General features: G+C 56.5%; 5 protein-coding genes across 5 annotated transcripts; 2 read left to right on the forward strand and 3 right to left on the reverse strand.

Moving 5' to 3' along the window:
- Window positions 1-1080: 1080 nt before the first annotated feature.
- On the forward strand, window positions 1081-4499 carry GGS23DRAFT_616494 (uncharacterized protein; the record flags this gene model as incomplete). The annotated part of the gene is made up of 3 exons (XM_051520792.1): window positions 1081-1091; window positions 1167-3048; window positions 3121-4499. The coding sequence occupies 3 exons, from the start codon at window positions 1081-1083 to the stop codon at window positions 4141-4143; spliced, it is 2916 nt and encodes a 971-aa protein (XP_051367936.1). The 3' UTR covers window positions 4144-4499.
- A 1340-nt stretch (window positions 4500-5839) lies between these two features.
- GGS23DRAFT_334138 (26S proteasome subunit P45 family protein) lies at window positions 5840-7274 on the reverse strand. Its single transcript, XM_051512979.1, has 2 exons — window positions 6948-7274; window positions 5840-6874 (listed from the first exon to the last, which is right to left on the reverse strand). The coding sequence occupies exons 1-2, from the start codon at window positions 7180-7182 to the stop codon at window positions 5940-5942; spliced, it is 1170 nt and encodes a 389-aa protein (XP_051367937.1). The 5' UTR covers window positions 7183-7274; the 3' UTR covers window positions 5840-5939.
- A 1990-nt stretch (window positions 7275-9264) lies between these two features.
- GGS23DRAFT_334147 (Sodium/calcium exchanger protein-domain-containing protein) lies at window positions 9265-13573 on the forward strand. Its single transcript, XM_051512981.1, has 3 exons — window positions 9265-9529; window positions 9714-12517; window positions 12639-13573. Exons 1-3 carry the CDS (start codon window positions 9364-9366, stop codon window positions 13089-13091), a joined length of 3423 nt encoding a protein of 1140 aa, XP_051367938.1. The 5' UTR covers window positions 9265-9363; the 3' UTR covers window positions 13092-13573.
- A 2197-nt stretch (window positions 13574-15770) lies between these two features.
- On the reverse strand, window positions 15771-16053 carry GGS23DRAFT_586836 (uncharacterized protein; the record flags this gene model as incomplete). The annotated part of the gene is made up of 1 exon (XM_051517452.1): window positions 15771-16053. A coding segment is annotated over one exon (283 nt), but the record flags the coding sequence as incomplete, so codon positions are not given.
- A 221-nt stretch (window positions 16054-16274) lies between these two features.
- On the reverse strand, window positions 16275-19642 carry GGS23DRAFT_586837 (V0/A0 complex, 116-kDa subunit of ATPase; the record flags this gene model as incomplete). Its single annotated transcript, XM_051517453.1, has 5 exons — window positions 16275-16652; window positions 16766-16986; window positions 17124-19169; window positions 19221-19299; window positions 19437-19642. Coding segments are annotated over 5 exons (2684 nt in total), but the record flags the coding sequence as incomplete, so codon positions are not given.
- Window positions 19643-19980: the final 338 nt, after the last annotated feature.

The following is a 19980-nucleotide window of genomic DNA, read 5'->3' on the forward strand; positions in this document are numbered from 1 at the left end:
CTCCCACTATAACAGGAGAAGAACGTATGTGCTGCGTAGTTCTCGACGATGATGCTGGGCAGAGAGACAGGAAACGAACCCACAGCCGTTGTTATTTACACCCCGGCCTTGGTCACTTCAAGGGCGTTCGGGAGACTCCCAAGAGGGCGTTGTATGTGTGTGTGTGTGTCTCGCGCCCCGTAAACCCCTTGCCGCCGTCGCAAAGCAGCACCATCGAATCGCAGATCATTACCTCACGCGACAATTCCTCTCGCCCTATTAGGGTCCAGAAACTCCCGTAGTCTCTTCCCCCTAGGACACTTCAATAACACCCCCCCCCTTCTCCAGACCTACCTTTAAGTACCTGCACGAGAACGCCAACTCGACCCAGCCCACTCCCCTTGCCTTGCTCAAGTCAGGCAACCCGAGAAGCGCGAGACAGAGAGAGAGAGAGAGAGAACGCCGCGCCCCGTCCGTCCTTCGCCCTTCTCAAGCCAAGACGCACTCATTCGCTCTATTCCCTGTGCCACCAAGTTTAGCACGTCTCAGTAGACAGACCATCAGTGGTCCAGGCCTGGCTTCGCTGCCTCGGGATTCTATTTCCAACCGCCCCCCCCCCCCCCCCCCCCCGGCCACACAAAAAACGCAAAAGGATTGCCTGAAGTCCGAAAAAAAGAGCGGCGGGAGAGAAACGAGAGAGGGCCGATCCTGCTACACCCAACCGACCCTCCACTTCTATACATATCGGTACACGCACACACATCTGTATTTCCCTTTTCGGCGTATTGTCTGCGTCATCAGGAGAACCGGGCTCCGTTCGTCGTCGGCTACATAGCAGCTGGCTTATTCGCGTTGCGGCTGTGAAGAACCGGTGCCGCCGTCGACCTTCTCCTCGACCTCATTCACCACCGGGCCCCCCCCCTCCCCACGTCTCAGCCACACAACCGCAGGGAGAACAAGAGTGACCGACGAAAAAGATTCAAACCTGTCCACCCGCGACGTACCGACACCGCCATATAAGATCCCCGACGGCTAGGAAGTGGGTTACCCTTGCCCATGAGCGAGAGCGAGAGAGAAGAGCCACGTCCACTACTGTTCACCATGTCGATCTTGTAAGGTGCGCTGCATCAAACTGTTGACATGGGACGAAACGGTTGGGCCACCCATAGAAACGACGCCATTCGCAGGATGAGAATGAGGATGGCACCAGATCCGACCACGAGAAATAACGACCGCGCAGCAACCACCATAGCGACGCCCCATCACTACACCATGAAGACGTCCTCGAGGCCCCCCCTCATCTCGTCCCACTCCCACTCCCTCTCCCTCTCTCGCCATTCCCAGGCCAATATACAATCATTCCGCGCTAATCGGACCACCACCCCGCTGGCCTCGCCGTGTCCTCCTCATTCCGTCGGCCAGCCGTATCCACCAAGTACCAAAGCATCCCCCGCCGTGCCCGAGGTTCGATCGCCGAGCCCCAACTACTTTGGCCTCAACGTTGAGGATTCGACGGCCGACGTCCGAGACTCGGCCGTTGCTCCTCTCGACCACTGGAGCCCGCCAAGCTCATCTGTCAAGTCCTTCGGCGCCGCCATACCCAAACAGGTGCCTCTCGACGCCAACCCGGAGTTTGAGGCCTTTCGGCGTCAGGTTGACGCGAACCGAGCCAAGGGTTTCAACCTAGGTAGCGCTCATTTTGCCACGATCCAATCCCCTCTATCGACGAGACCCAGGCCGCTGCGCTTGCCGACTAACCACAGCGACAACGTCTCGGAGATTTCTTCGACCAGGCCCTCGAGCAGCAAAGCTCTCGATGGCGCGGGAGCCCGGATGGATGTCGACACAGACAGTCTACACGACTCGGCGTATGTATCATCAGACTCGAAGAGAAATTCGGAGGTATCGCTGAATACGCCATCATTTAGCCACCTGCCCCGTTTTGAGTCTCCTGCTCAGGTCGATTCGCCCTTCGAACCAATACGCAAGACTACAACGTTGTCCAAGGCTGACGATCGGCACCCGCGTTTGTCGCTACCCCAGGAAAAGACGGAGCAGCTAACGGAATCCGGGAAGCCCCGCGCTGAGACGGTGCCAGCAACGCTCGACGGCACCCCTGGTCTCCTTCTACCAAGCCAGCTAGGGGAGATGCTCCAGAATACCCCCGAGGACAGCATACTCTTGCTAGATGTCCGTGTGTCTACCCAATATGCCCAATCACGGATCCGCGGCGCCCTGAATCTCTGTATCCCCACGACCCTACTGAAGCGTGCTACGTTCAATCTGGAAAAACTGCAGCAGACCCTCCAGACCGAGGAGGACCAGCACAAGTTCGCGCAGTGGCGGGACGTCGAATACTTGGTATTGTACGACGGCGCTTCGACAGAGAAGCGGGATGCCGTCTCGGCAATGAATATGTTCAAGAAGTTCTCCAACGAAGGATTCTCTGGGCATCCATATCTCCTGCGGGGCGGCTTCAACGCCTTCGCACTCGATTGTCCCCTATTCATCGATCACCGGTCGGCCTCGGAACGGCCTGGCACCACAGTTACCTCGGACGGAGGGCGGCCGAGCTTCGCACCCGTGATCGGCGGCGTAACGCTGCCATCGGGTGCGAATAATCCCAACCCCTTCTTCAGCAACATACGACAGAACATGGACTTGACGGATGGTGTCGGGCAGTTGGACATTTCGGTGCCGTCGAATCTAGATGCCAGTGCCCTCCCTCGCTGGTTGCAGGACGTGACCAGGTCGTCGGACCACGGCAAGAAGGCCTCCGAGAGATTTCTCCAGATTGAGCGTAGTGAGCAAACCCGCATGAAGGAAGCCTATGCGTTCTTCAACACCTCTGCGCCTCCCACCGCCAGCTACGGAGGGGTCCGCCTGTCAGGGGTAGAGCAAGGGGGAAAGAATCGTTACAAAGACATACTCCCCTTCGAGCACGCCCGCGTCCATCTAGCCGGCCGAAAGGATGGCGCCTGCGATTACATCAACGCCAGCCACGTCCGCGCTTCACGAAGCTACAAACGTTACATCGCCTCACAGGGTCCTCTTCCGGCCACGTTCGAGGTAAGTGATGATTGCCTGGTGTAATGAAGGATCTACCGAAGCAAATTGTAGAGGCTAACATTTCACGTCAAGGACTTCTGGTCGGTGATTTGGGACCAAGACGTCCGCGTCATCGTTATGCTGACTGCTGAATCGGAGGGCGGCCAGCTCAAATGTCACCCATACTGGCAAAGCAAGGAATTCGGACCGATCAGGCTCAGGCCTCTATCCGAGAAGAAAGTTTCGCTTGATATCGACAAGCATCGGCTGGGCTCAGGAACGGCTTCGTCGTCTACAAATAATGTGTCGGCAGAGTCCGGACGGCGCCGCGCTTTTACCACGACCACACTTGAATCCGCAGCCCAGAACCCTCCACCTCAAGCACAGCCTGAGGCTCCGTACGTTATCGTGCGGAAGTTCTTGTTGTCTCATACGGCTCATCCCTTCTCCCCTATACGCGAGATCACCCAACTTCAATACGCGTCATGGCCAGATTTCGGCGCGCCAGCGCAGCCGTCACACCTGCTAGCGCTTGTCGAGCTCGCCAACCTGATGCAACATGCCGCCCTACCGGTCGACGCTAGTTCGATCGCGGCGTCGGTCGCCACCGAGAATCCGGCGCTGGCGAATTGGCTCGAGCCCGAATCGGACGCGAACGCCAGACCGATGCTTGTGCACTGCTCCGCCGGTTGCGGCCGTACGGGCACGTTCTGTACCGTGGATAGCGTGATAGACATGCTTAAACGTCAGAGGCTGGCTTCGACGAACCGGCCAGATGTTGACGGAGATGTAAGCATGGACGGAAGCCCCCCCAACCGCTATCGGGGCGCCGCCGCCGCCGGCCTCCCGGCCGGGCCAACGGTAACCTTGAACGGGGATGTCGAAAGCAGTTGGCTGGAGGACACGAGTCTCGACCTAGTCGAGACGACGGTGGAGGATTTCAGAAGACAACGTCTGAGCATGGTCCAGACCCTGCGGCAATTTGTTCTCTGCTACGAGACAGTGGTTGAATGGATCTGGAGGGTCCAGGAAAAGACCAGGGGCACCGCCGGAGGTAGGGGACGGCCTCAGAGTGAGATCTTTGAGCCCCGGAATATGGCGATAGGACATGAATGATAGGCCCGACCAGATTATATTTCCAGCCCGACGCCCGTTGCGAGATCTGGGATGTCGGGGAGACGGGAAGGAGTAGGTAGGCTCGAGGAAACTGCCTGCATTTTGCATTTGCACCAGCACCAGCATCCATCATCCATTTCCACTGATAATGGGTTCGGAAGGGCCGGATTAACCAGGTCGGGTGGATATGGCAACTCATAAGGATTCGAGGAATATAGGCGTTTCTGGATCAGCGGCATAGCATTTTTTTCCTAACCTTTTTATCTTCTCTTTTTGTTTCCACCCCCGAACGGGCCAGAGACAAATCGTTATAACTGGAAAAGTAGAGCCGGGACAAGGGAAATACGAGGGAGGGCGTGTTGGAAATAAATGCGAAGGGGAAACTTGAAACGGGCATACCTGCCTATCAGCAGCGGCCACGTCGGTGGCGCAGATATATATGTATATTATGAGTGGCAGGGCGTATCTATGCGCGCCGAGCGCAGTCTTGGTCGCGATCTTGGTCGCGCGATGTCAACTGGCATCGCTATTAGTCGGATACCGCGAGTCGTAGCGGCGAGCGCCTCGGCATCTCCGTATCTCCCTACCTAGCCATGCCCTAGGTAGCGTTCGGAGGAAGCCTGCCCAATCTATGGACTTGCTGGTACGGAGCGGGGAGAGGGGGCAGAGACACACGATATAATGCATACACACATTCTGCGTCGAAAGCTGAGGCCGGGGCCGGACGTGTATGAAGCCGGTGATCGTATGGTATTGTATATTAACGGTGAGAATCTGGACAGGCTCCGTCGCGTCGGGTTCGACTTCCTCCTGCCTGATACGTGCGGGACACGACGCCGTTTGGCCAGCTTTAGACAGTCTAGGTAGCTCGCCTACTTGAACACCCGAGCGGTCTACGTGTAGATGTAGGCATAGGGGATGTAGGCATGCAGCGGCGCACTGCATGTACGTATATATGCGCCCCCCCCCCCCCCCCCCCCCCCTCCTCCTCATCCTTCCCGCGGCCTCCTTCAATCCGCCCACCCGTCCTTATCCGGGCTCCCAACCGAACGACCAGCAGCAGCTAGGGACAGGGCGCGCCGAGGGTCGCGTAGTCCGGGGTTTCCCTGCGACGCAAGCGCGGAGACTGCTGCGTCTGTCACCTGCGATACTGACCGAGACGACCCTTACGCGGCACACGAATAGAGCCCGGCCAGCGAGGGACTTCACCAGAGAGTGAGAGGGGGAAGGGGGGGGAGGGGGTAGCGCTACGCGAATGCTACTCATTCTCTGGAAGGGGAAAGCCAAAAGAGGGAAGAGACAGAACACCACGAGGAAGCTCACGTCGATGGGAAACGATACCTCGGAGACTTCGCGGTTGGGGTCGGACTCGCCGGGCGTTCTATCTGTCCCTATCTTTCTTTTCTCCTGTCTACGATATTGTTGTACACATGTGCACTTTTCGAGTCCCCTCCCCCCCTATACCGCACAGCTCTCCGGACGTTACCTCCCCCCCAGTTGTCCTATCCGTCCATCCGCCTCCACCCCCAGCGCGATACATCATCACGCCGTAACTCGTCGCCGTTGTAGTCGTAGTAGCAGCAGTAACAGTAGGTAGTAGGTAGTAATGGTGGTTGCGATGGTGGGTTCTTTAGAAACTTGGTCGCCTGCCGGAAACCGGAAGCGAGGCCAAGGTAAGTAGTATTAGGAGAGTGCAAACCCCGTCTCGCGTGGTAGCGCGGCCGAAACGACGGTAGGGGGCACTATTTACGCGTGCCCGCCTCCCCGGCCCGACCCATCCGGGTGCTTTCCTATCTCTACTTCCAGAACTTCTGGAGCGAGACCTCCTTGTCGTCGTGCTTGTTGAGGATCTTGGCGGTGGCGAGCTCGAAGTCTTCCTGCGTGACGTGGACACGGCGCTCGCGCAGCGCATACATGCCGGCCTCAGTGCACACTCCCTTAAGCTCGGCGCCGGAGCAGCCGTTCATCTTCTCCGCGATCTTGGTCAGGTTGATGCCGCGCGTCAGGTTCATCTTGCGGCTGTGGATGCGTAGGATGTCGGCCCGCGCCTCGACCGACGGCGGCGGGAACTCGATCTTGCGGTCAATGCGCCCCGGGCGCAGCAGCGCTGGGTCGAGAATGTCGAGCCGGTTCGTCGCCATAATCACCTTGATGTTCTTCGTCGGCTCGAACCCGTCGAGCTGGTTCAGCAACTCAAGCATCGTTCGCTGCACCTCCGAGTCGCCCCCGGACGAGCCCTCGACGCGCGACGACCCGATCGAGTCGATCTCGTCCATGAAGATGATCGAGGGCGCATGCTCTCGGGCCATTACGAACAGCTCGCGGACCATGCGGGAACCCTCGCCAATGTACTTCTGTACCAGTTCCGACCCGGATACTCGGATGAACTTGCAGTCGGTGTGATGCGCCACGGCTCGGGCCAGCAGCGTCTTCCCCGTCCCGGGAGGGCCGTAGAGAAGCACGCCTTTGGGCTGGGCGATCCCGAGCGATTCGAAGAGCTCGGGGTGCTTGAGGCCGAGCTCGATCACCTCCTTGATTTCCTTGATCTGCTGGTCTAGGCCGCCTATCATATCGTACGTGCTATCCGGCACCTTTTCTACCATCATGAGGGACACGAGCGGGTCGACGGAGGAGGGGAGAATCTTCTCGAGTTTGTATGAGTCGGACAGAAGGGTTACCCGTTTGCCAACGGTGAGTTTGGCCATATCTACCGAATCGGCGACATCGACGACTGCGAATAGTCAGCCCACCACACGGGCACCGAGAGAAAAGGGCGGATGTTCCGGCCTCGGCCTGATCCGTACCGTATTTGCCCTCCGGGTGCACCTTCACCAGCACCTTCTTCGTTCCCATCACCTTGACCACCTCGCCGACGTAGGACCCGGGCTGTTGCAGGAGGCCGAGCTCTTCGCGCAGCAGCCGCACTCTCGAGTTGTAGTCGTTCCGTTGGGCTTCGAGACGCCGCAGGACAGCTTGGCCCTTGAGAATCTCGAGCTTCATCGCCTCGATCTTGTTGTGGTAGTAGTTGTCGAGCGCCATGGCTGCCGGTGCTCCGCTCGGGGAGAGGAATGGAGGGAGGGCAAATTCACGAATTCTGGTATCTCCGTGGAAGGGGCTGGAGATGGTGGCCTCGTCGGAGGAGGAGTGGGAGGAGGATGGCTCAGATACGTAGGGGAAGGGATTGAATGGTGCGGATGATGAGAACAGCGAAGTTGTAGATATAATGTGGGAGGTTGATGGGGCGAACTTCCCACAAGACGAGGCTCACTCAGATCGGAGCCAACGGGGCCGCAAGCAGGGGTAGGTCGATGAAGCTCTGGTCCGGCCCAGGCAGTAGCAGCAACGCGTTTCCAGCGGAGCGGCGATTCTAAATTCCGCAGCACTTACCTATAGTATGTACCTAGGTACCTGCCCATATTGCACCCCTTCCGTTAGGTAAGATACCTAGGTACCTAATGCTTATACCTATGTACACATTTAGGATCATTTGCTGCCAGATGCCCGCAAGTCCCGGTCCCGCACACACGTGTATGTGGAATACGACCTTGCATTACGTAGAACTCTTATATGTACGTGTTTCGATCCCAGGTGTTTTTCTGTAATCTTCAAGCTTTATTACGCCATCGCGTGATTCCGCGGTCTCTCGTCTTTTCGCGAAGACTACCTGCACGAGGCCGAATTACTTTAGGTACCCACCTCCTAGCTCCTTATACTTAGATGATAAGGACGGCAATAGGGAGGCATGCATATATAGGTAGGTACATACCTAGGTAGTAACCCATAGATGGCGTTGACCTCGCATCCCAAGATTACTCAGGCAAGAGGAGGAGGAGGAGAAGAAGATCAGAGATGAAGAGGCAGAGATAAGGAGATAAGAGCAAGCGGCTGCCAGGATCTCGGGTAGGTACCCTGGCCAATTATCAGTACATATGCTGCCTGCATACCTGCAGTCCCGAGCCTTGGTTCTGTGCTTTGCATGAATGGACATATACATTACATGCAGGCAGGTATACATCCAAGCTCCCGCTGTACACAAGATGTACATACGTACTAGTGTAGCAGGTACCTACACTTGGGCATGTAGGTGGGCGGGTTGCTAATGTACATAGAGTATGCATGTCGCTCTATGTAGAGGCTAACGAGAAGTCCCACCATCCCCCCTCTATCCAGGTAGGTACTTACTGGGTACCTGCCCAACCACAGACAGTCTGGCTCTGCAACAAGTATAGGGAGGAGCATGTCTCCGATCAGAACACTGGGCAGCTGGAGAGATATGCTACCACATATCATGTACCTCCTTATGTACCTCGATACCCTAGGTACCTTCAGTAGGCTACACTTGAGCTGTATCACAGATGAACTAATCAAACCTTGTCCACTCACACTGTACATAATCACGAGGAGTCATCATCACCAGACTGACTCCATTCCCACTCTATCCAACGCCAACCATCTTACCATGCTTCGCTTTCGATGGTCATGTTCTACATATGGGATGCGTGTGAGATCTGACACGGCTACCCATTATTTTTAGCAGTTTCTCAATCTGCCCTTGTCGGCTGTAGCTCCGGCCTGTTGTCGCTGTTATTGTTGTTGCTGTTGTTGTTGTTGCCGTCATTGCCCTCTGAAGTTGCAAGCCGACTTTGCCTGTCCGTCCTACCTGATGTCTTATGCCCTTCCCCCTCCTTTATTAGCCCTGTTTAATCTATATTAAAGAAGAAGGAGAGGAAGAAGAAGAAGACAATAGTAACCATCCTACCTGCTCCTCGTCTTTCCCTCTCTAGCCTTTCCCCTCTAAATTCGTCGATATTCCCGATCACCTCATCTCCGCATCGCGATCAGACCGGCTAGGTTGTGCCGTCGTGCCGCAGCAATAACCCAGACACCCCCCCCCAGCCAGAGAGAGAGAGAGAGAGGGAGAGAGATCTGCAGCTTTTGGTACATACCCTGCACTACGCGACATTCCTGCCAGGACACCCCCCTCCAACGTAGCCCGCCCACTTCTCCTCGACCTTTGCTCTTTTTTAGTTCTTCAGTCAAAAACATCTGGTGGGAGTGGGAACCTGTCTTCGCCTACCTCCTCAACAGTGTCGCCTGTGTTGTCTCAAGTAGCCCCCCCCCCCCCCCCCCTAGATTCTATTCACATGCACTCTTGGCTAGGTAGGCTCGCTTAGGCCTCCAGCGTTGGCTGTGAAGCCCGGAGCATCCGCTCAGCCCGCGATGGATCCTCCCTCGCAAGACGACGCTAGCTCGACCACTCCCTCCTCACCCACAGAGACGCGACAGCATTCTTCCCGACGCGATTCTAGGGAAGCTAGAAACGACATACCCCAGGAAGGCTACAACTCGCCCGAGACTGCGCGCAGGCGGCCCAATCAATCGTACGGTACGTTGTTGATCATCCAGCACTCTCGCCTCCTCCTCCTCCTCCCTTCCTCATCCTCCTGCAGCGACGCCATAACCCCTCCCTGCATCCGATGTTGACAGTTGGCATCGACCGCCTGCGATTTACACTATGTAAACGCCCTGTGCTATCGGCACCACGCTAACTTGACTCTTGCCACGCCTAGGCACAGTGCAGACACCGCCGCCGCCTACAGCTGGTGGCGCGCAATCCTTGGGGGAATCCGCCTTCGAACGACCTTATTCGAGAACCTCAGCTCAGCAATCTCGTTCCCCTCTATCAGGTCCGGACCGTAGCCGACAACGCCCTAAGAAGCCTCCTATGCCTCGCCGTGCGTCGTCAAACACCCTCGCTCCCCACCGCGGGGAGGTCTTCTCGACGGATGACGATATAAACGAGGTTGAGAATTATCCTACCGAGCGACAGGCGTACTCCCCCTTGCCCACGTATAGCGCCGAATCGGGCAGACAGCCGGCCACACTGCGACGACGCAGCGTAGCTCCCCCGATTCTATCGCGCGTGCACTCCGGCCGTAGTAATCCTCTCGAAGATGAGGGTATTGACGAAGTATTAGAAGAAGAGGAGGAGGAGAGGGGGGAGGAGGAAGAGGTCGTGCCGCACGAGGAGGGCATATTGCAAGAACCGGCGGCTCCAGGAGCTGGCATGCTCGAGGACGAGGACGACAACCTTAGCGACGCCGAGAGTTTCACCCTGAAGGATCGCCAGCAAGCCATCAACGAGACGCATCCCTTTGGTATCAGGATCTGGAAGCCTGCCTTGTACAAGAAGGACCGATCGGTCCAGAAGACTGCTGAGGGTGATATTCACTCTTCCCCAGGGGGCCGAGTCAGTCGCTGGCTTTTGTTTTTCAACATCACCTGGACCCTGCTTTTCGGCTGGTGGATGGCCCTCTTCGCCGCGCTGGGCGCAATAGCTTGCTTCACTTTCGCGGCCGCTCCTAGCGGGAGAGAATACGGCCGCGTACTATGGGGTCTGGCCGGCTATCTCTTCTACCCCTTCGGTAAGTTCGTGCGCCTTGACCAGGACGAGGCATACCTGGAGGAAGATGAGGGCGAGGGTCGAAGCATCAGCGAGTATGAGCAGTGGCAGAGCGGCGACCTGGAATACGGTCGGCTATTTTTCGGCCCCCAGCGGCACACCATCGTGGGCCGGTCGAGACGAAGCATCGACTCCGAGGCGGCCGAGACGGACAGCCTCCTCGCGCGTTCGGGCCGCCACGACGACCCCAGCGATCATGGAAGACGGCTCAAGAGACGTCTGTTCGGCCGGGGCCAGTGGAATATCGGCCGCGTCATCTTCTTCGTCTTCTTCTGGGGTCTCATCACGCCTTCGCTCGTGTCTGTTTCTGCCATATGTTGGTTCATGGTCTTCTGGATCCCGATGGGCAAAGTTACGAACTTGCTCTTTGATCACCTCAGGAGACACCCGCTCGCTCTGTCGTTCGAGTCTGATATGAGCATTGCCAGGACCTCGGATCACCCGCACTCTTCTATACTGCTGTGCACTTACCGAGCTGTCGGCTCCCAGTATTGGAAGTATACCATCGACGGTACCAACATCTTCCTCATCAACCTCATGGCCGTCGTCATGCTCGTCATCTTCGACTGGCTTGTGCTCGACGGGATCCTGCATTTCGACAATTTCCTAACGTCCCCCGGTTTCCTGTTTGTGGCCGGCCTGTTCTCCATCATCCCCCTAGCTTACTTCATCGGCCAGGCCGTCGCGTCCATCTCGGCCCAGTCCTCGATGGGCCTGGGCGCCGCTATCAACGCTTTTTTCTCGACCATCGTGGAGGTCTTCCTCTACTGCGTGGCGCTCAAGGACGGTAAGGGCCAGCTGGTCGAGGGGAGCATCATCGGGAGCATATTCGCTGGCATCCTCTTCCTGCCGGGGCTGTCCATGTGCTTCGGAGCTATCAAACGCAAAACACAGCGCTTCAACGCGAGATCGGCCGGCGTCACCTCCACCATGCTCATCTTTGCTACCGTCGCCGCCTTCGGGCCGACGCTCTTCTACCAAATCTACGGCACCCACGAACTCCAATGCCAGAGCTGCACTGACTTTGTGGGATCCGACGAGCGAGATTGCCGCCGCTGCTACTACTCGCAGGTGCCGGCTCTCGACGACCGCTTCTACGTCGAAGCCGTGCGCCCATTTTGCTACTTGGCCGCCACCTGTCTCTTCTTGGCTTACGTCATCGGTCTATGGTTCACCCTGAGGACACACGCCGCCGTCATTTGGAATACCGAGATTGACGAGAAGAAACACGAGGAGTCCCAGCAGCAAGCGCCGCGCTTTTCCGAGGGACGCAACGCGGCGGCCGACGCGACTGGTACCGACATCCGAGACAGTCATTTGTATAAACGTATCCTCGGCCAGTCATTGAAGCAAGTCGGTTTGCCGAGCGGCGAAGAGGGCCACCACTCGCACCAGACATCGGAGGGATTCGCGGCGAACAGCGCCATTCCGACGCCGCACATGGTCCCCCCCAAAGACGGGGTGGTAGAAAACATCCGCTCCAGCGTCAATATCCCCGGCTTCACGGACGCCGAGAATAACAGCCTTGTCCGCAGCGTAACGGAGGTGGCCGCTACGGCAGCGGCTATTGCAGCTCGCGACGCCCGGGGCCCGCGTCGTCTCTCAGCCCAGACGTCGACCGCCGGCGCTAGCAGTTCGGCGCCGCGTGTCACGCCCATCCGCACGGGCACCTTCCCGAATGCCGAAGAACCTATCGCCGAGCATGCTCAGGCGTCACACGGAGGCCACGATGCGCCGAACTGGAGCCGGACGAAGAGCTCGATCATACTCATGGGCGCTACGGTCCTGTACGCAATTGTCGCGGAGATCCTGGTTGACACGGTAGACGTCGTACTGGACAACTACGCAGTCGATCCCAAGTTCCTCGGGATTACGCTGTTTGCCCTCGTTCCCAACACGACGGAATTCCTGGTGAGCGCTACTCTTCCCCCCTCCCCCTCCCCCTCCCTCTCCTGTACCGTCGTCTTCCTACCCATTCTCTCCGGCCGCGTAAGCGTAACTCGACTAACCTATTTACCCTTTGCCGTCGCAGAACGCCATTTCCTTCGCCATGAATGGTAACATTGCGCTATCTATGGAGATCGGCTCCGCGTACGCGCTGCAGGTGTGCCTGCTCCAGATCCCGGCGCTCGTTCTCTTCTCGGCGGTGTACCCCCTCCAACCAGACGGCGACCCGGACCCCAGCCGCTGGACGTTCAGCCTGCTGTTCCCGCAGTGGGACATGGTGACGGTGATCCTGTGCGTGTTCCTGCTGAGCTACATGTACGGCGAGGGCAAGAGCAACTACTTCAAGGGCAGCATCCTGATCCTGACGTACCTGGTGGTCGTCATCGGGTTCTACTTCTCCGGCTACGCTGACACCCAAATGGGCTCGATGGGGATGAGCCGATTCGACCGGCTCGGCTCCGACGGGTCATGGAAGAGCTACAAGACCATCGGACGGGGCTCGAGCGGGAGGGCATACGAGACGGGTGTGGATTTCTAAATTGCAACCCCCCTCCGCTCCGCGAGAACCCTCCTTTCTTTTTTCTCTTTCTGGGTTTTCCGTTTCAAACCAACACAACCCACCTTCTCAGTTTGGCTCCCGTAAACACGACGGTGATGTCTCACACCGTACTCTTTTTTTTTTCTGGCCTGTACCTTTGTCCGATTATGATATCCCCTGCCTTTTTCTTTGTACGATCACCGCAACATTAGATGACTTTCTGTACGGAGCATGGACGGACGGGCATCGACGTCGGGTCGCCGTGATGCGGCCCGGGTGTTGAGAGAGACGCGGAGAGGGCGTGAGAATGAGTCGAAGTAAGGGCACTCTCACGAATGAGGATTGTCTGCCCTCCCACCTGCGGGAAACGGCAGGATGAATGGGGCTATATACACATAGCCGGTTTTATCTTTAATAGAGCTCAAGGTTGGCTCTGACCTTGTAATGTATGCCAACATTGACGACTAGGGTGGGTCACGACGATCAGGTCACAGAAAGAAGACTTGCAAGGCTTGATCGTCGTAACCCATCAGAAGAGGGGTTATGTAGGAGTATGTACATGTAAACTATGTGGGCAGGCCGCTATCGATACGGAGACGTTGCGATACCCGTCGGGATAGAGGTCACGGCCTCTCCCTTGTATGATAGATAGGATATATTATATGACACCCAACTTGATCGAAAAAAGACAGACCAGTCAGATAACAGGATTAAGGAGGGATCACCCAAATTGTGTGTTCAAAGTGCCACGACCGCCAACAGCGACCGAAACACTTTACTGCGTAGAATCTAGATTACCATATGAAGGACGGAATTCCATGTATCGTAACTTTATATGTGCACCCCGCGATGCCTTCTTAAATGACATAGATAAAAAAGATACTGACCGGACCGAACTTGCACTCCTCTTCTGCTTTTCACTGTGAGCGCGCTGCCACTGCCACTCGTAAAACACAGAGCCGGATGAACCATCGCAACCTCACTAGCACAACACGATCAACCAAACTATTCCATACCATGGACTCTCTTCTTCACCCCGCACGGCTCGCGCGCGAAAGCAATGAAAAAAATATAATTCTGGACCTGTCAGACGTCCGCCGCCACCCACCCCGGCTGCGCGCCCGAAGGCAAGACCGCAACGATCGGGGTCGAGATCTTCACCACTCTCTATACAGCGGCCCCTCGAGAGGAACCGCCGCCATCCTTGCGGACAGGGCGAGAGTAGGGAGCGCCGCGAACCAATGGCCCAGGGCGCCCCCGCATAGAAATATTCACTCTAGGGTGGCGGGGATATCATTCATCAACCAGGGTGGGCTCTGTGACTCTTTTAGGGAATCAAGAGAAGGTCGAATACTATAGAAATGATTCTCTGAAGTCTGCATCGAGGGGAAAGAAACGGAAGGTCAGCGAGGTCGTTCGCGGCAGAGGAGCAGAAATGAGGGGGGGAGGGGTTGACTGACATTGTCGACATGAAGAAGAAAAGGAAAAGAAGATTTGCAAGAGGACGGGAGGCGAGGCAGGAATTTATAGGTGTCGACGCTGGGCGGTGGCCGATTCTGCCGCCCGGTCGCAAATCAGCCAGCCCTCTCGATTCCATCCAAACAGGGGAGAGGGGCGCTACGTGCGAAAACGCGAAAATTTTCAGAGCGAAAATTTTAAGTCACGAGGTACCCTGGACATTGCTATCAGGGCGCACGCAGGGGGGGGACATCGCATATGTTCGACGTACTCTGTACTTGGGTGAGTGGTTTGTTCGCAGGCGCGGGGGCCGCGCACGTTCCGTCGTGTGTGTTTGTACCCCCCCTTCGACGCATTTCTGGCCGGATGTGTACTCATACGCCGGGCAAACAGTTTGTGCTATGGACCTAGGTAGTGACCTCCGTGCGACGCCTGCCAACCCAACCAACAGATTCTAGCCCCCCCCCCCCCCTTTTGCGGTGACACATTAGGCAATAGCTGCGTACGTGTAAGTCGGGTAGTTGGGAGAGGAGGAAACACCGTTCGTTGGAGCGGGACCGAGATGGCTGGTAGCTGCGTTGCGGCCAATGAGACAAGGGGCAGATTTTACTAGCGCCAGGGAATATGGGTGTACCTCTGTCGTTACCTATCGGCGTACCTAGGTATGTATTTGTACATAGGTACGTCCGTATACTTGAATCCACGGGCAGCGCTGCCAATTAAAAGGAGAGGAAACCCCTATGAGTACCTATGTATTGCGCAGTACATACCCCCTATGGCAGTACTTCTAGGTAGGTTCACATTCTATGAGTAATTTCCCTCCCTCTCTCCGGTCGCGCTGCGCACTGTACGCAGGCACCAGCCTATTGACACCAGCATCAGCATCACCCGGCACGTGACCCACACTCGATTCTGCCCCTCGAGACCGCCCCGCACCTAGGGTATAAATATCTGCCTCCCCTCCGGCTCCTTTGCAAAGTTTTCCTCTCCTTTTCTTCCTTAGCTCTCTTTGCCTTTTGGCTTAGATCAAGTGTAGTATCTGTTCTTTTCAGTTTAATCTCTGAAAGAGTTCTACTTGAACTCAATCGTGATTATTCTAATTTTTGCCGCGCGGGCGCGCGTCCTCTGGGCTTGCCCACGATCGCGCCCACCGTGTCCCTGGTATTACACTGCCTCCAGGTGACGCGAACCGCCCTCTCGTTTTCATTGCTGGTTTCCTAGCTCTGCCTAGGCCCGCGAAGAAGATGCTGAAGAGGAGGAGGAGGAGGAGGAGGAGGATACACGAAGCGTGGCGAGGTAGGTTGGCGTGGCGGCCTTGGATGGGAAATGCGTTCGGGTTTCGAGTCTCGCCCGACGCCATGATACCTTCTATTTGCGTGAAGCTATCGCCAGATACGCTCGGCATATCCCAAAAGTAGCAACACATAAGCACACTTACTCCCCATACACAACTGCCCCATGCTGGTGCTAATGATCCGTGCCGTCCGGGCAAAAAAGAACACATCCATAGCGTACAACCAACCCTACCGGCTCCCAACAGCTAATGACGAGGAGTGTCTTGATACACCCACTTTCGGCTCCGTAGGCCTACCTAGTCAAGCAAAGCAGCTAATCGGAAGATGACAAGACGAGATAGATATAGACTATATATAGCCCTCTCACGTAGTACGTCGTCTACTACCAACCGCGGATAACCGCTATCATCTTTCACGGACACGCGCATCGTCTACTACATACGCACAAGTCACACCAACCTCAACTCTTGACTAGACTCTATAGCAAGTACCAAGTAGGCTACCAATCCGTCGCATTTACACAATACACATAGTTCTTTTACTCATACACGCAGTCTCAGTTCTAATCCTTCTTCTTCCCTCTTTCAGGCCAAGTTAACCGGCTTATCCATGTCTCTCTCCTTTACACCCATAGTAATTACTTGAATAATTTATTAAAAAAAACCACCTTCCCACTTCAACCCCTGTAATCAGCAAGCCCGTCGTCCTCTTCTAACAGCGTCGGGAACGAGAACGGCGTGAACATGTGGCCCCCGAACTCGGCGTACTTCGACTGGGCCTCGACCCACTGGAGACGGAGCGAATGCAACTACGCGCGGAGCAGCAGCGGTGGTGGTGCCGTGTCGTTAGCCAACCGTCGTTGTTCTCGAAGGTAACGGGCAGGGGGAGCAGAGCAAGCAAGAAACGGAGAGGAAGACATACCATGGCACTGCAGCCCTCCATACAGATGAGGATGGCGCAAGACAGGAAGAACCACATGTAGAACGTCACGACAACCATGATCACGCCCAGCACCCCGGGTTTGGAGAGGGACGGGCCCAGGGTCATGTCCCAGAGCACGACGCTCAGCTGCTGGTGGGCGAGCGACAGAGCCCAGAGACGCAGGTAGGATGCTGTGTGCGAGACGCAGTTGAGACAGAATTCTGCGGCATTGGGCATGTCGATTAGTACGCGACTATCCGGGAAGGGGAGCCAAGGGGGGGGGGGGGGGGGGGAGTGATCAAGGACTAGCCAACAAGATGTCGCCATTGTCCAGATATATATATATATACCGACTTACCGATAGTGTGGATGATCTGGTGGATTAGCACTTCGCTGAACTCGAACTCCCCGTGGCCGTGCTCGTTTTCGTCGTCGTTGTCGTCGCCGTGCGCGATCATAGCGACGCCCTCCCCGTCCTCGGTTTCCACGCTAAGGCGCCCGTTAACTCCCCCGTGGGCCCCGCTGTCCTCGTCGTCGAGGGCCGACACCCTCGAGCGTTCGCCTATGCCCCGATAGCCGTGGGCGCGGGCCTTGTTGTGCTCCCACCGTAGGTAGAACGGCTTGAGGAATAGTAGGATGGGAACCTGGACGAAGGCGAGGAGCAGCAACGTGACCTGGACGCCTGCCTGCCCGGGATACAGGGGCACATCCAGCGTCCCCGGCTGCAGGAACATGTAGATTAACATGTTCAGCAGCCCCGGTGGCGGCCGTCCGATCGTGAGCCAGTCGACGGACCACTTGTAGATGATGCAGACGACGAGGTAGCCGAAGATGGCCTGGAAGAAGATCATGCCCGGGACGAAATTGCCCCAGATGTCGATAGGTTTCTTGAAGTGCCTCGCGTTGAAAAAGGACAGGCAGAGCGAGTAGGTCATGTGCGCCCACCCGAGGATAATCGACATCTTCATCTTGTAGCTGTTGCTAAACAGCAGATCGTTCTCGGTGCCGTGCCACATCCAGTCGAGACCGAACGGATACCGATAGTCGCCCTTAAGCTTAGCGACGAGAGGCTGACCCTCCTGCCACTTATCCGGAACTTTCCACTCCCAGGCGCTGTCGAAGAAGGTGAACGTCTTCGAGAAGACATCGTTGTACATGAGGCCGGTAAATAGAGAGAAGACGGCCATGACGAGGGCAATGTAACGGCCGTAGTAGATCATAGCAAAGAGTTCGAACGTCACCTTCTTCAGAGGCTTCTCCCAGTAAATCATGGCCAAAGAGCCGAGTAACATGACAGAAGCATGGCCGAAGTCTCCGAACATGACGGCGAACAAGAAAGGGAAGGTGACGATGGCGGGCAGGGCAGGGTTGACCTCTTGGTACGTCGCCGTGCCGTAGGCATTGATGATGGTCTGGAAGGCCTCGGTAAATTTGTTAGTCCGCAGGTAGGTCGGCGGGGTCTTGTTCGTCTTGATCTCGTTGATGATGGACGGAACCGACAGGCCGGCGCGGTTGGTCACGTCCTGCAAGGTAGACCGGATCAGGGGTAGATCGTTGGTGGGACACCAGCCTTCGGCGATCAGAGTACGTCTCTGCCGGTCGAACGAGAAGAGGTTGAGGGTTTGGTAGGCGGCTTTCTCCTTCGTGATGAGGATCATCCAAGCGGCGAGGGAGTGGGCAATCTGGGTTAGCTCCACGCCAAGGGTTTGTTGGGTGTTGTGCAAGACATTTTGGACGTCGTTGAGACGGGCATTCACTTCGTCTATCTGATCACGACGGTTGTCAGTGTCTTCATCGACGCTGTATATATTAGCTCCCATCGACTCCGATATCTTTCGAATCTTGGCCAGGATCTCTCTGCCGTGAGCGAAGATGACGAAGACATTCTTGTTAATAGACTCGTTGTTGCTCGGGTCGACGAGAGGGTCGGGAATCTCGGACTGGTTCATGAAGAGGTTGCCACGCAGCGTTCGCCAGAGGATACGCTCGAAGGCGGCCACGCGATCGCGGCCGATGACGCCAGCGATGAAACCGACGTTCATGCCGGAGAAGGAGGCCTCGACGTTGCCGGGTTGGTTGTGCTGCTCGACGTCTCGGAGCAGAGGTGCATCGTCATCCTCGGTGTCGCCGTCGGTCGAAGCTCGAATCTCATCGACGTTGTCACGAGCCTGGTCGAAGAATCCCCCGGCCTTCTTAAGGACCCATCGCCACTCGGTCAACTCGACCTCTCGCTTCTTCAACGTCTCGTAGCTCTCGTTAAGCTGAAAGATGCGCTGCTCGAGGCTCTGGGTCCGCTCGGAGAGCTCGTCGATCTCGGTCGTGGTCGGGGGGGCGAGTGTTTCGACGTCGAGATCCAGTTTCCGCAGCGAGATACCGCTCTTCTCCATCTGGGAGTGGAAGTAGCCTAGCTGTATGTTAGACGAGGGAATTCCGGGCGGCGCGCGCTGGTGCTTACGAAGTTGCCGCTCGACATTATCCAGGCGTCGAATCTCCTGGGTGAAGGTGCGCTGGAATGCATTGACATCGCGGTTGAGCTATCCAGCTGTCAGTTTACGTTCTTCTCTCTCTCTCTCTCTCTTCCTCGCCTTCTTCCGAGTTGCTGGCTGGGGGCGGGAGGGGGGTGTCGCGCGCGCGCGCGCCAGGATAGCATAAGATGGAGAGGTCAGCGTACATCTCGAAATTGGACCAGTCCAAGTTCTCCCAACGCGTTTACGCATTCTCGGCCAATCTCGTTAGATATATACAGCTGCACCATGCTCATGTCCGCGGAGCGGAACATGGACTGCTTTGAAGGGCCCATCGTGATGGCGCTGCTCTCCAAAGCCAGGCTGGTGATGATGGTTGTTTGATGGCGACAACAAGAAGCGAAGCTCATCCGGAACGGACCTTGAAACGAGACGCCCTTTCGTCGCTCGCTATTTTAGGTACGTAGCGTGACGGGGGCGCGGCTGTGGCTCTAAATGTGGCTTAGCACAAGATACGCACTACAAGCAGGCACATGCCTGTTACATGTGCACAACGACATAACACCTGCATTAGGTGCCTCCTTGTCCCGCATGGGCCAGCTAGATACCTACCTAAGGTATCTTGTAAAGGTGCATAATACCTACGTTACGAGGTAGGTACTTATTGTACCTAACCTAAGGTACCTACCTAGGCACTTCGTAACCTACTCATAAGGGCCTAAGTACAGGCAAATAGGTGATGTAATCCTA

This window comes from Durotheca rogersii (assembly GCF_024521655.1).
Source record: "Durotheca rogersii strain YMJ 92031201 chromosome Unknown GGS23scaffold_35, whole genome shotgun sequence".
In the NCBI taxonomy this organism is placed as follows: domain Eukaryota; kingdom Fungi; phylum Ascomycota; class Sordariomycetes; order Xylariales; family Xylariaceae; genus Durotheca; species Durotheca rogersii.